General features: G+C 38.5%; 2 protein-coding genes across 8 annotated transcripts in view; one reads left to right on the top strand and one right to left on the bottom strand.

Annotated features, from left to right (window-relative positions):
• The window catches only part of ESYT3 (extended synaptotagmin 3), a 75,529-nt gene extending 69,486 nt beyond the window's left edge, over positions 1–6,043 (top strand). The window contains exon 23 of the mRNA XM_044252265.1: positions 5,998–6,043. Within this exon, the coding sequence (XP_044108200.1) occupies positions 5,998–6,016 (19 nt within the window). The 3' untranslated portion in view covers positions 6,017–6,043. The remainder of the gene's footprint in view (positions 1–5,997) is intronic.
• CEP70 (centrosomal protein 70) overlaps positions 1–11,726 on the bottom strand; it is a 128,938-nt gene that overhangs the window by 20,953 nt on the left and 96,259 nt on the right. For all 7 annotated transcript variants that reach the window (XM_044252267.1, XM_044252269.1, XM_044252272.1 and 4 more), the window contains 3 exons: positions 1,901–2,047; positions 1,552–1,720; positions 318–432 (listed from right to left, as the gene is read on the bottom strand). In XM_044252267.1, the coding sequence (XP_044108202.1) occupies positions 318–432; positions 1,552–1,720; positions 1,901–2,047 (431 nt within the window). The remainder of the gene's footprint in view (positions 1–317; positions 433–1,551; positions 1,721–1,900; positions 2,048–11,726) is intronic.

Raw genomic sequence — 11,726 nt, 5'->3', positions numbered from 1 at the left:
TCATATATTCCAAACACTAACATGAAATTGCTAACAAGGTATGACTTTCTCCATATATACTTGCCCTTTGGAACATGCTTATAGCAATAATGCTGGAGACCTGACTCACCCTCTATAAACTTATAGGCCCTACAATCCCTTTTTATCTTGAAAATGCTTGGCATTCTCTCCATCAATAAGGTGTGAGACTATTTTAGATTGTCAAATTATTTAAAAGATGCTAACCCAAACAGGAAAGGTAAATAACTTATGAAGTTCTGAAAGTCTTTAATTTCACCAATCCAAGCACTATGGAAGATACTTTTTAAAATAAATACCTTTGGAGGTCTTCAGGTCCCAATACCTGCATAACCTGTTCATTCACATCCTCATTAATCAGTTTACACAATTTTCCAACTGTGTTCACCAACACACACAATGAGGATGAACTATCTGAAAGAGAGAAAGAAAAGGATATTTTATTTTTTTTAAGATTTTATTTATTGTGACGCCTGGGTGGCTCAGTGGGTTAAAGCCTCTGCCTTCTGCTCAGGTCATGACCCCAGGGTCTTGGGATCGAGCCCCATATTGGGCTCCCTGCTCCTCGGGGAGCCTGCTTCCTCCTCTCTCTGCCTACTTGTGATCTCTGTCAAATAAATACATAAAATCTTTAAAAGAAAAAAAAGATTTTATGTATTTATTTGAAGAGAGACAGAGACACAGCAAGAGAGGGGATACAAACGGGGAGAGAGAGAAGCAAGCTTCCCACCAAACAGGGAAGATGCTGGGATCATGACCTGAGTCAAAGGCAGATGCTTAATGACTAAAGCACCCAGGTGTCCCTAAAAGGATATTTTAAAAGAGAATTTCATCATCATTAAATCAAATATTTTATGCTTTAGTTATCCTCAGTTTTTTTACTTTTCAATTTTTTAACCTACTTTTTGTTTATTAGGAATAATTCTTTTTTTTTTTAAGATTTTATTTATTTGACAGACAGAGATCACAAGTAGGCAGAGAGGCAGGCAGAGAGAGAGGAGAAAGCAGGCTCCCTGCTGAGCAGAGAGCCCGATGCGGGGCTCGATCCCAGGACCCTGGGATCATGACCCGAGCCGAAGGCAGAGGCTTTAACCCACTGAGCCACCCAGGCGCCCCAGGAATAATTCGTTTTTTAAAAAAATATTTATTTTATTTATTTATTTGACAGACAGAGATCACAAGTAGGCAGAGAGGCGGCAGATCCCAGGACGCTGGGATCATGACCTGAGCCAAAGGCAGAGGCTTTAACCCACTGAGCCACCCAGGCGCTGCAGGAATAATTCTTCTTCTTCTTCTTTTTTTCTTTAATTTTATTTATTTATTTGACAGATCACAAGTAGGCAGAGAGGCAGGCAGAGAGAGGGGGGGGGGGGAAGCAGGCTCCCTGCTGAGCAGAGAGCCCAATGCAGGTCTTGATCCCAGGACCCTGGGATCATGACCTGAGCTGAAGGCAGAGGCTGTAACTCACTAAGCCACCCAGGCGCCTCTAGGAATAATTCTTAAACAGGGGCCAGAAAGGACAAAAGTCATCACCTAATTCTAAGAGTTCTTGGAGGTTTCTCACAGCATTGTTCATTTCTCCAAGCCTAGTATAAACTTCATTCATTCGAGGATAGACTCCATTTAGAGAAGGCACATCAAATAGCTTTTGGAAGTGAGAAACAATAGCTTGCAAAGTTTTTAAGTTTGGCACATTGCTGTCCTGTCCAAAAGAGAGGGAGAAACCATTCACATATTAAAATAATCCCAAGACTTTAATAAAAACTTTAAAAAGAGAAAAAGAATCTTAGTAGAATAAAATCAATATCTGTTTCACTATCAGTTTTTAAGATAAGATTACATTAAAATTTTAGTAAACATTTACATAAGTATTAATCATTACCTTTTCCTTATTTTCAACTTCTTCTAACATGGTATCTACTATAAACAACAGATCTTCAATTCTGATACCTTCATTTTCATCCTGCTTTTTAAAATTATGCCAAGGTACCAGTTCTGCAGATAGTATTTTCAAGGACTTATACAAATCCTTTATAACAAAAGAAAAAACACGGTATTATTGACCTTAAAAAAGTTTCTGTAACAATGCTAATAAAACATAATTATTCAGGCAGGTTTAATATATATAAACCATCATCAGTATTTTTTTGACTACCATTGTCAGTTTAGAAAGAGTCTATTAAATTTGTTTTCTCCAGGTAAATATAGGGCTTCAAAAAGACATGATATATTGATTATCTCAAATCTGGATATTTAAAGTAATGATATTATGTATTAGTAGTTTATGTTATTTAAGTAATTATTTTTGGACTGTTGATGGATAAAAAATAAGCTTATCCTTTATATTTTGGCCTTAAATAATTCTATAACAGATTTACTGAGATATAATTCACATAAAATTCATTCTCTATAAGTGTACAATTCAGTAACTTTATTCAGTTTACAGAGAGATGTACAACCATCACTATTATCTAATTTCAGAACATTTTCATCACCACAAAAAGAAATCCCATATACATTTACTGCCATTCCCCATTCTTTCCTATCCCCAGCACCTGGGTCACTACTAACATACTTTCTGTTTCTATGGATTTGCCTATTCTAGGCATTTCACATAAGGTGGAATTATACAGTAAGTGGCCTTTTGTAACTGGCTTTCCTTCACTTAGGATAATGTTTTCAATATTCATCCAGTATAGCATTTATTTCTAGGCAGGTTTTAATTTGAAAAAATAATTAGTGGGACGCCTGGGTGGCTCAGTTGGTTAAGCAGCTGCCTTCGGCTCAGGTCATGATCCCAGCGTCCTGGGATTGAGTCCCACATCGGGCTCCTTGCTCGGCAGGGAGCCTGCTTCTGCCTCTGCCTGCCATTCTGTCTGCCTGTGCTCGCTCTCTCTCCCTCTCTCTCTCTCTGATAAATAAATAAAATCTTTAAAAAAAAAAAAGAAAATAATTAGTTAAAAAGATTCTAAATTAAATTAATTTTACTTAATCTTTGTTGACAGCCTACTTAATCCTTTTGACCTAGACAGGTTCTCCTAATTTTTTTTAATCTGTGCACAAAGGACAAAGCTACTGGAAGTTTAAAACTGGTCAACTGATAAACATTTACTGAGCATCTGCTATGTGCATGGCGCAGTGCTTGGCCCTTTAGAACACTGCTGTCCAAAAGAAATGTAAGTCAGAGTAATTCTATTTACTTATGTTTTTAATACTATAGTTGACACACAATGTTACCTTAGTTTCAGATATATGACTTAGTGATTTGACAAGTTTATACATTTTGCTATGTTCATCACAAGTATAGCTACCATCTGTCCCATTACATTGCTTATTAAAGTACCACTACAGTCATGGTAATTTTAAATTGTTGAGTACCCACACTTAAAGCAAAAAGAAAGAGGTAGCATTAATTTTAATAATATATTTGGTTTAATCCACTATATCCAAATATTATCATTTTAATACATAACCAATATTTTATTTTTTTCTATACTAAGTCTTTTAAATCTGGTAGATATTTTAAATTTACAGTACATCTCAATTGAGACTAGTGTATTTTAGGTGATCAAAAGCTAAATGTGGCTAGTGGTTACTGTATTAGTGCAATCCTAAAATACAGAAAGAAGCACAGGAAATTCTTTTTCCAACTCCTTATTTTTGTCCTCAACTTATTTATCATTCTCCAGTGACTGCCCGGGCCTTACATACTGTTATCTGTTACCTCTCATTTGTTAAGAAGGCAATTACTATTTCAGCAATTCTAGGCAATACATCAGTATCAAATGAATGTTTTTTTTTTAAGATTTTATTTATTTATTTGACAGAGAGATCACAAGCAGGCAGAGAGGCAGGCAGAGAGAGAGGAGGAAGCAGGCTCCCGGCTGAGCAGAGAGCCCAATGCGGGACTCGATCCCAGGACCCCAGGATCACGACCTGAGCCGAAGGCAGCAGCTTAACACACTGAGCCACCCAGGCACCCTCAAATGAATGTTTTAAACAGTAAGTGCCATTAGAATTTGAAAAAGTCAGGAAGTTGCAGCATAAATACTTTAATTGACCAATGCACCATCAACAAGGTATAATTATAAAGAAACGGTCTTCAGTAAAAAGCACACCAAATATAAATTTTGCTTGGGAATAAAGTATTAGATAGTTAAGATAAAGAACTGTTCTGGTCTACTTGGCAGTGACAAGATGGTTGTAGCATAGTCCATCAAGCCCCGAAAAATCTAAAAAAGGATCTCCTTATGTTCTCCACATTGCTCAGCTGTGGAGATGTAGATGTACAACCAATGTCCTGTCTTTATACAGCAGGCCTCTGGAGCACTGGGGAATGGGAAAGCCACAAGATACAACATCATACTGGGTTGGGAAAGCAATATCTAGCTCAACTTCCCTGGGAAGACAGAAGGAAGAAAGCAGACAGCTCTTTCTGCCTTTCCCATCCTTCTCTTTTAAGCCAAATCTATCCTAAGGAAAAAACTAATCTAGGCTGTCCTAGCCTAACTAATGGCTGTTCCAACCTTAAAGGCTACTACAATATAGAAAACCTTCCATATGAGGCCACAAAGAACTTAACACAGTTTCTCAATTTGGATCCTGATAGTGCAGTAATAAATATCTGAATCACCGCCTAAAATTGATGAGTTACTTCAGTGGCAGAGCCACTAAATTCCTCTCAAGGGTCCTCAGAATATTCTAATTACAGAGTTTACTCTCTTTGTCATCTTCTAGTGTCTTGTTACTATACAGTACCAAGAACTTACCACCACTAGCAAAGCTTTTCTTGGGGGGGGTTTCCTCGTCCAGAATGTGGAGCATAAGTCATCTACCTCATTCACTTGGCACTTCATCATGGGCCGTTTTTTTGGTTTTGTTTTGTTTTTAAGAGTTTATTTATTTATTTGAGAGTGAGAGAGCACAAGCAGGGGTAGGGGCAAAGGAGAGGGAGAAGAAGGCTCTCCGCTGAGCAAGGAGCGAGATGGGGGGCTCAATTCCAGGACCCTGGGATCATGATCTGAGCCAAAGGTAGACACCTAACAGACTGGGCCAACCAGGTGCCCCCTTTCGTGGGCTGTTTTTATAGCATTCATTTCTTCTAATGAGATCTTAAATGATTAAATTTTATCTTGTATTTTTTATTAAGTTTTATCTCTCCAATTAGTCTGAATCTTGTGTTCCTTTTTTAAAAAGACTTCATTTATTTGACAGAGAGAGTATGAGCAGGGGTAGAACCAGAGGGAGCGGGAGAGAATGTGAAGCAGACTCCATGCTGAGTGCAGAGCCCAATGAGCGACTTGATCCCACAACAACGAGATCATGACCTGAGCCAAACCAGGAGCTGGATGCTTAACTGACTAAGTCATTCAGGTGCCCCATGTTCATCTTTTCTGATTACCTCCCCAATGCCTTGAACATAGTAAATCATCAGTAACTATCCATTCATCTGATTCTTTCTTTTGTCTTCTTTCTCTTCTAGTCTTTCACCTTCTCTTGGGAAGGCTGGGCATGTTCTAGCCCATCTTCCTTGAGAGGAACTGAAGCGGGATTAGCATGATGGAGCACCTGGGTGGCTCAGTCAGTTAGGTGCATAACTCTCAGTTTCGGCTCAGGTCATGATTTAATGGGTCATGGGGATCAAGCCCCACACTGGGCTCCCTGCTCAGCAGGGAGTCTGCTCCAGGATTGTTCTCCTCTGTTCCTCCCCCAATTTGCTCACTTGCACTTTCTAAAATAAATAAATCTTTTTAAAGTGGGGTTAGCACCATTTCCTTCTACTGGGAGAACCCCCTAGCAAGCGGTGACTGGATTTACATAATTAACCATGGTTTACATAATTAACTACTAATTATTTACCTTCTGCTAAGATATAAACTGAAGAGACTCAGGTCTATACGATAGGTATATTAATCTAACACTATCACTCAATTAAAATGTTTTCTATTTTATACCTCTATCTGATCCCTATATAAAAAGGGAAGAAGAAAATAGGTGAATGAGAAGATTCTTTCATCAATTACAGGTATGTTTTTATTATTTTTTTTAATTCAATATCATCATCTTCATTTTGCTGTCTTGGAATTTGTTATTTTACTTCTTTCATTTGACAAATATTGAGAACACATTATGTATTAGGAGGTTCCTTGGGACATATGACAAAATTAAAAAAGGTACAATTCATAAACCTTATATAGTCTTACAGATATCTTCTGTATCATTTATACATCATGCAATAAGGCAATATATTCTTACAGATATCTTCTGTATCATTTATACTTCATGCAATTATACTTAATTGACAAATACTGTTACTGAATCACATCTTCATGAACATGACAGAATACATCATGAACATGATATATATATTAGTTACTGAAAAAAATCTAAAGATCAGGGGAGCCTGGGTGGCTCAGTCGGTTAAGTATCTGACTTTTGATTTCAGCTTAGGTCATGATTCCAGGGTCATGAGATTGAGCCCTGTGTCAGGCTCTGTGCCTCCATGGAGTCTGCTTAGGATTCTTTCTCTCCCTCTCCCCCCTGCCCCTCCCCTCTTTCTCTAGAAAGAAAGAAAGGAAGGAAGGAAGGAAGGAAGGAAGGAAGGAAGGAAGGAAGGAAAATAGAAAGGAAGGAAGGAAGATTAAAGGGAACAGAAACTAAATTTATATTTTACTTTTTATTTTTTATAAGCATATAATATATTTTTATCCCTAGGGGTACAGGTCTGTGAATCGCCAGGTTTACACACTTCACAGCACTCACCAAAGCACATACCCTCCCCAATGTCCATAACCCCACCCCCCTTCTCCCAACACCCCCTCCCCCCAGCAACACTCTGTTTTGTGAGATTAAGAGTCACTTATGGTTTGTCTCCCTCCCAATCCCATCTTGTTTCATTTATTCTTCTCCTACCCCCTTAAGCCCCCATGTTGTATCACCACTTCCTCATATCAGGGAGATCATATGATAGCTGTCTTTCTCCGCTTGACTTACTTCGCTAAGCATGATACACTCTAGTCCCATCCACGTCGTCGCAAATGGCAAGATTTCATTTCTTTTGATGGCTGCATAGTATTCCATGGTGTATATATACCACATCTTCTTTATCCATTCATCTGTTGATGGACATCTAGGTTCTTTACATAGTTTGGCTATTGTGGACATTGCTGCTATAAACATTCGGGTGCATATGCCCCTTCAGATCACTACATTTGTATCTTTAGGGTAAATACCCAGTAGTGCAATTGCTGGGTCATAGGGCAGTTCTATTTTCAACATTTTGAGGAACCTCCATGTTGTTTTCCAGAGTGGTTACACCAGCTTGCATTCCCAGCAACAGTGTAGAAGGGTTCCCCTTTCTCCACATCCTCACCAGCATCTGTCACTTCCTGACTTGTTAATTTTAGCCATTCTGACTGGTGTGAGGTAGTATCTCATTGTGGTTTTGACTTGTATTTCCCTGATGCCAAGTGATATGGAGCACTTTTTCATGTGTCTGTTGGCCATCTGGATGTCTTCTTTGCAGAAATGTCTGTTCATGTCCTCTGCCCATTTATTGATTGGATTATTTGTTCTTTGGGTGTTGAGTTTGCTAAGTTCTTTATAGATTTTGGACACTAGGCCTTTATTTGATATGTCGTTTGCAAATATCTTCTCCCATTCTGTCAGTTGTCTTTTGGTTTTGTTAACTGTTTCCTTTGCTATGCAAAAGCTTTTGATCTTGATGAAATCCCAATAGTTCATTTTTGCCCTTGCTTCCCTTGCCTTTGGCGATGTTCCTAGGAAGACATTGCTGCGGCTGAGGTCGAAGAGGTTGCTGCCTGTGTTCTCCTCAAGGATTTTGATGGATCCCTTTCTCATATTGAGGTCCTTCATCCATTTTGAGTCTGTTTTCATGTGTGGTGTAAGGAAATGGTCCAATTTCATTTTTCTGCACGTGGATGTCCAATTTTCCCAACACCATTTATTAAAGAGGCTGTCTTTTTTCCATTGGACATTCTTTCCTGCTTTGTCAAAGATTAGTTGACCATAGAGTTGAGGGTCTATTTCTGGGCTCTCTATTCTGTTCCATTGATCTGTGTGTCTGTTTTTGTGCCAGTACCATGCTGTCTTGATGATGACAGCTTTGTAATAGAGCTTGAAGTCGAATTGTGATGACACCAACTTTTGCTTTTTTTTTTCCCAATATTCCTTTGGCTATTCAAGGTCTTTTCTGGTTCCATATAAATTTTAGGATTATTTGTTCCATTTCTTTGAAAAAAATATATGGGATTTTGATAGGGATTGCATTAAATGTGTAGATTGCTTTAGGTAGCATAGACATTTTCACAATATTTGTTCTTCCAATCCAGGAGCATGGAACATTTTTCCATTTCTTTGTGTCTTCCTCAATGTCTTTCATGAGTACTTTATAGTTTTCTGAGTATAGATTCTTAGCCTCTTTGGTTAGGTTTATTCCTAGGTATCTTATGGTTTTGGGTGCAATTGTAAATGGGATTGTCTCCCTAATTTCTCTTTCTTCTGTCTTGTTGTTGGTGTAGAGAAATGTAACTGATTTCTGTGCATTGATTTTATATCCGGACACTTTACTAAATTCCTGTACAAGTTCCAGCAGTTTTGGAGTGGAGTCTTTTGGGTTTTCCACATATAGTACCATATCATCTGCAAAGAGTGATAGTTTGACTTCTTCTTTGCCAATTTGGATGCCTTTAATTTCCTTTTGTTGTCTGATTGCTGAGCCTAGGACTTCTAGTGCTATGTTGAATAGCAGTGGTGATAATGGACATCTCTGCCGTGTTCCTGACCTTAGCGGAAAAGCTTTCAGTTTTTCTCCATTGAGAATGATATTTGCGGTGGGTTTTTCATAGATGGCTTTGATGATACTGAGGTATGTGCCCTCTATCCCTACACTTTGAAGAGTTTTGATCAGGAAGGGACTGTACTTTGTCAAATGCTTTTTCAGCATCTATTGAGAGTATCATATGGCTCTTGTTCTTTCTTTTATTAATGTGTTGTATCACATTGATTTGCGGATGTCGAACCGACGTTGCAGCCCTGGAATAAATCCCACTTGGTCGTGGTGAATAATCCTTTTAATGTACTGTTGAATCCTATTGGCTAGTATTTTGGTGAGAATTTTCACATCTGTGTTCATCAAGGATATTGGTCTATAGCTCTCTTTTTTGATAGGATTCTTGTCTGGTTTTGGGATCAAGGTGATGCTGGCCTCATAAAATGAGTGTGGAAGTATTTCTTCCATTTCTGTTTTTTGGAACAATTTCAGGAGAATAGGAATTAGTTCTTCTTTAAATGTTTGGTAGAATTCCCCTGGGAAGCCGTCTGGCCCTGGTCTTTTGTTTGTTTGGAGATTTTTTTTTTAAGATTTTATTTATTTATTTGACAGAGAGAGATCACAAGTAGGCAGAGAGGCAGGCAGAGAGAGAGAGGAGGAAGCAGGCTCCCTGCCGAGCAGAGAGCCCGATGCGGGACTCGATCCCAGGACCCTGAGATCATGACCCGAGCCGAAGGCAGCGGCTTAACCCACTGAGCCACCCAGGCGCCCCTGTTTGGAGATTTTTAATGACTGTTTCAATCTCCTTACTGGTTATGGGTCTGTTCAGGCTTTCTATTTCTTCCTGGTTCAGTTGTGGTAGTTTTTATGTTTCTAGGAATGCATCCATTTCTTCCAGATTGTCAGATTTGTTGGTGTAGAGTTGCTCATAGTATGTTCTTATAATTGTTTGTATTTCTTTGGTGTTAGTTGTGATCTCTCCTCTTTCATTCATGATTTTATTTATTTGGGTCCTTTCTCTTTTCTTCTTGATAAGTCTGGCCAGGGGTTTATCAATTTTATTAAATCTTTCAAAGAACCAGATCCTAGTATCGTTGATTTGTTTTATTGTTTTTTTGGTTTCTATTTCATTGATTTCTGCTCTGATCTTTATGATTTCTCTTCTGCTGGGTTTAGGCTTTTTTTGTTGTTCTTTCTCCAGCTCCTTGAGGTGTAGCATTAGGTTGTGTATTTGAGACCTTTCTTGTTTCTTGAGAAAGGCTTGTACCGCTATATATTTTCCTCTCAGGACTGCCTTTGCTGTGTCCCACAGATTTTGAACCGTTGTGTTTTCATTATCATTTGTTTCCATGAATGTTTTCAATTCTTCTTTAATTTCCCGGTTGACCCATTCATTCTTTAGAAGGATGCTGTTTAGTCTCCAAGTGTTTGTATTCTTTCCAAATTTCCTCTTGTGGTTGAGTTCTAGCTTCAGAGCATTGTGGTCTGAAAATATGCAGGGAATGAGCCCAATCTTTTGATGTCGGTTGAGGCCTGACTTAGGACCGAGGATGTGATCTATTCTGGAAAATGTTCCATGTGCACTAGAGAAGAATGTGTATTCTGTTGCTTTGAGATGAAATGTTCTGAATATATCTGTGATGTCCATCTGGTCCAGTGTGTCATTTAAGGCCTTTATTTCCTTGTTTATCTTTTGCTTGGATGATCTGTCCATTTCAGTGAGGGGAGTGTTAAGGTCCCCTACTGTCATTGTATTATTGTTGATGTGTTTCTTTGATTTTGTTATTAATTGGTTTATATAGTTGGCTGCTCCCACGTTGGGGGCATAGATATTTAAAATTGTTAGATCTTCTTGTTGGACAGACCCTTTGAGTATGATATAGTGTCCTTCCTCATCTCTTATTATAGTCTTTGGCTTAAAATCTAATTGATCTGATCTAAGGATTGGCACCCCAACTTTCTTCTGATGTCCATTAGCATGGTAAATTGTTTTCCACCCCCTCACTTTAAATCTGGAGGTGTCTTCGGGCTTAAAATGAGTTTCTTATAGGCAACATATAGATGGGTTTTGTTTTTTTATCCATTCTGATACCCTCTGTCTTTTTATTGGGACTTTTAGCCCATTAACATTCAGGGTAACTATTGAGAGATACGTATTTAGTGCCATTGTATTGCCTGTAAGGTGACTGTTACTGTATATTGTCTCTGTTCCTTTCTGATCTACCACTTTAGGCTCTCTCTTTGCTTAGAGGACCCCTTTCAATATTTCCTGTAGAGCTGGTTTGGTGTTTGCAAATTCTTTCAGTTTTTGTTTGTCCTGGAAGCTTTTTATCTCTCCTTCTATTTTCAATGATAGCCTAGCTGGATATAGTATTCTTGGCTGCCTGTTTTTCTCGTTTAGTGTTCTGAATATATCATGCCAGCTCTTTCTGGCCTGCCAGGTCTCTGTGGATAAGTCTGCTGCCAATCTAATATTTTTACCATTGTATGTTACAGGCTTCTTTTCCTGGGCTGCTTTCAGGATTTTCTCTTTGTCACTAAGGCTTGTAAATTTTACTATTAGGTGACGGGGTGTGGACGTATTCTTATTGATTTTGAAGGGTGTTCTCTGCACCTCATGATTTTGATGCTTGTTACCTTTGCCATATTCGGGAAATTCTCCCCAATAATTCTCTCCAGTATACCTTATGATCCCCTCTCTCTCTCTTCTTCTTCTGGAATCCCAATTATTCTAATGTTGTTTCATCTTATGGTGTCACTTATCTTTCGAATTCTCCCCTCGTGGTCCAGTAGCTGTTTGTCCCTCTTTTGCTCAGCTTCTTTATTCTCTGTCATTTGGTCTTCTATATCACTAATTTTTTCTTCTGCCTCATTTATCCTAGCAATGAGAGCCTCCATTTTTTATTGCACCTCATTA

This window comes from Neovison vison, chromosome 6, assembly GCF_020171115.1.
Source record: "Neovison vison isolate M4711 chromosome 6, ASM_NN_V1, whole genome shotgun sequence".
Lineage (NCBI taxonomy): Eukaryota > Metazoa > Chordata > Mammalia > Carnivora > Mustelidae > Neogale > Neogale vison.
This window is presented reverse-complemented; position numbering and strand designations above follow the sequence as displayed.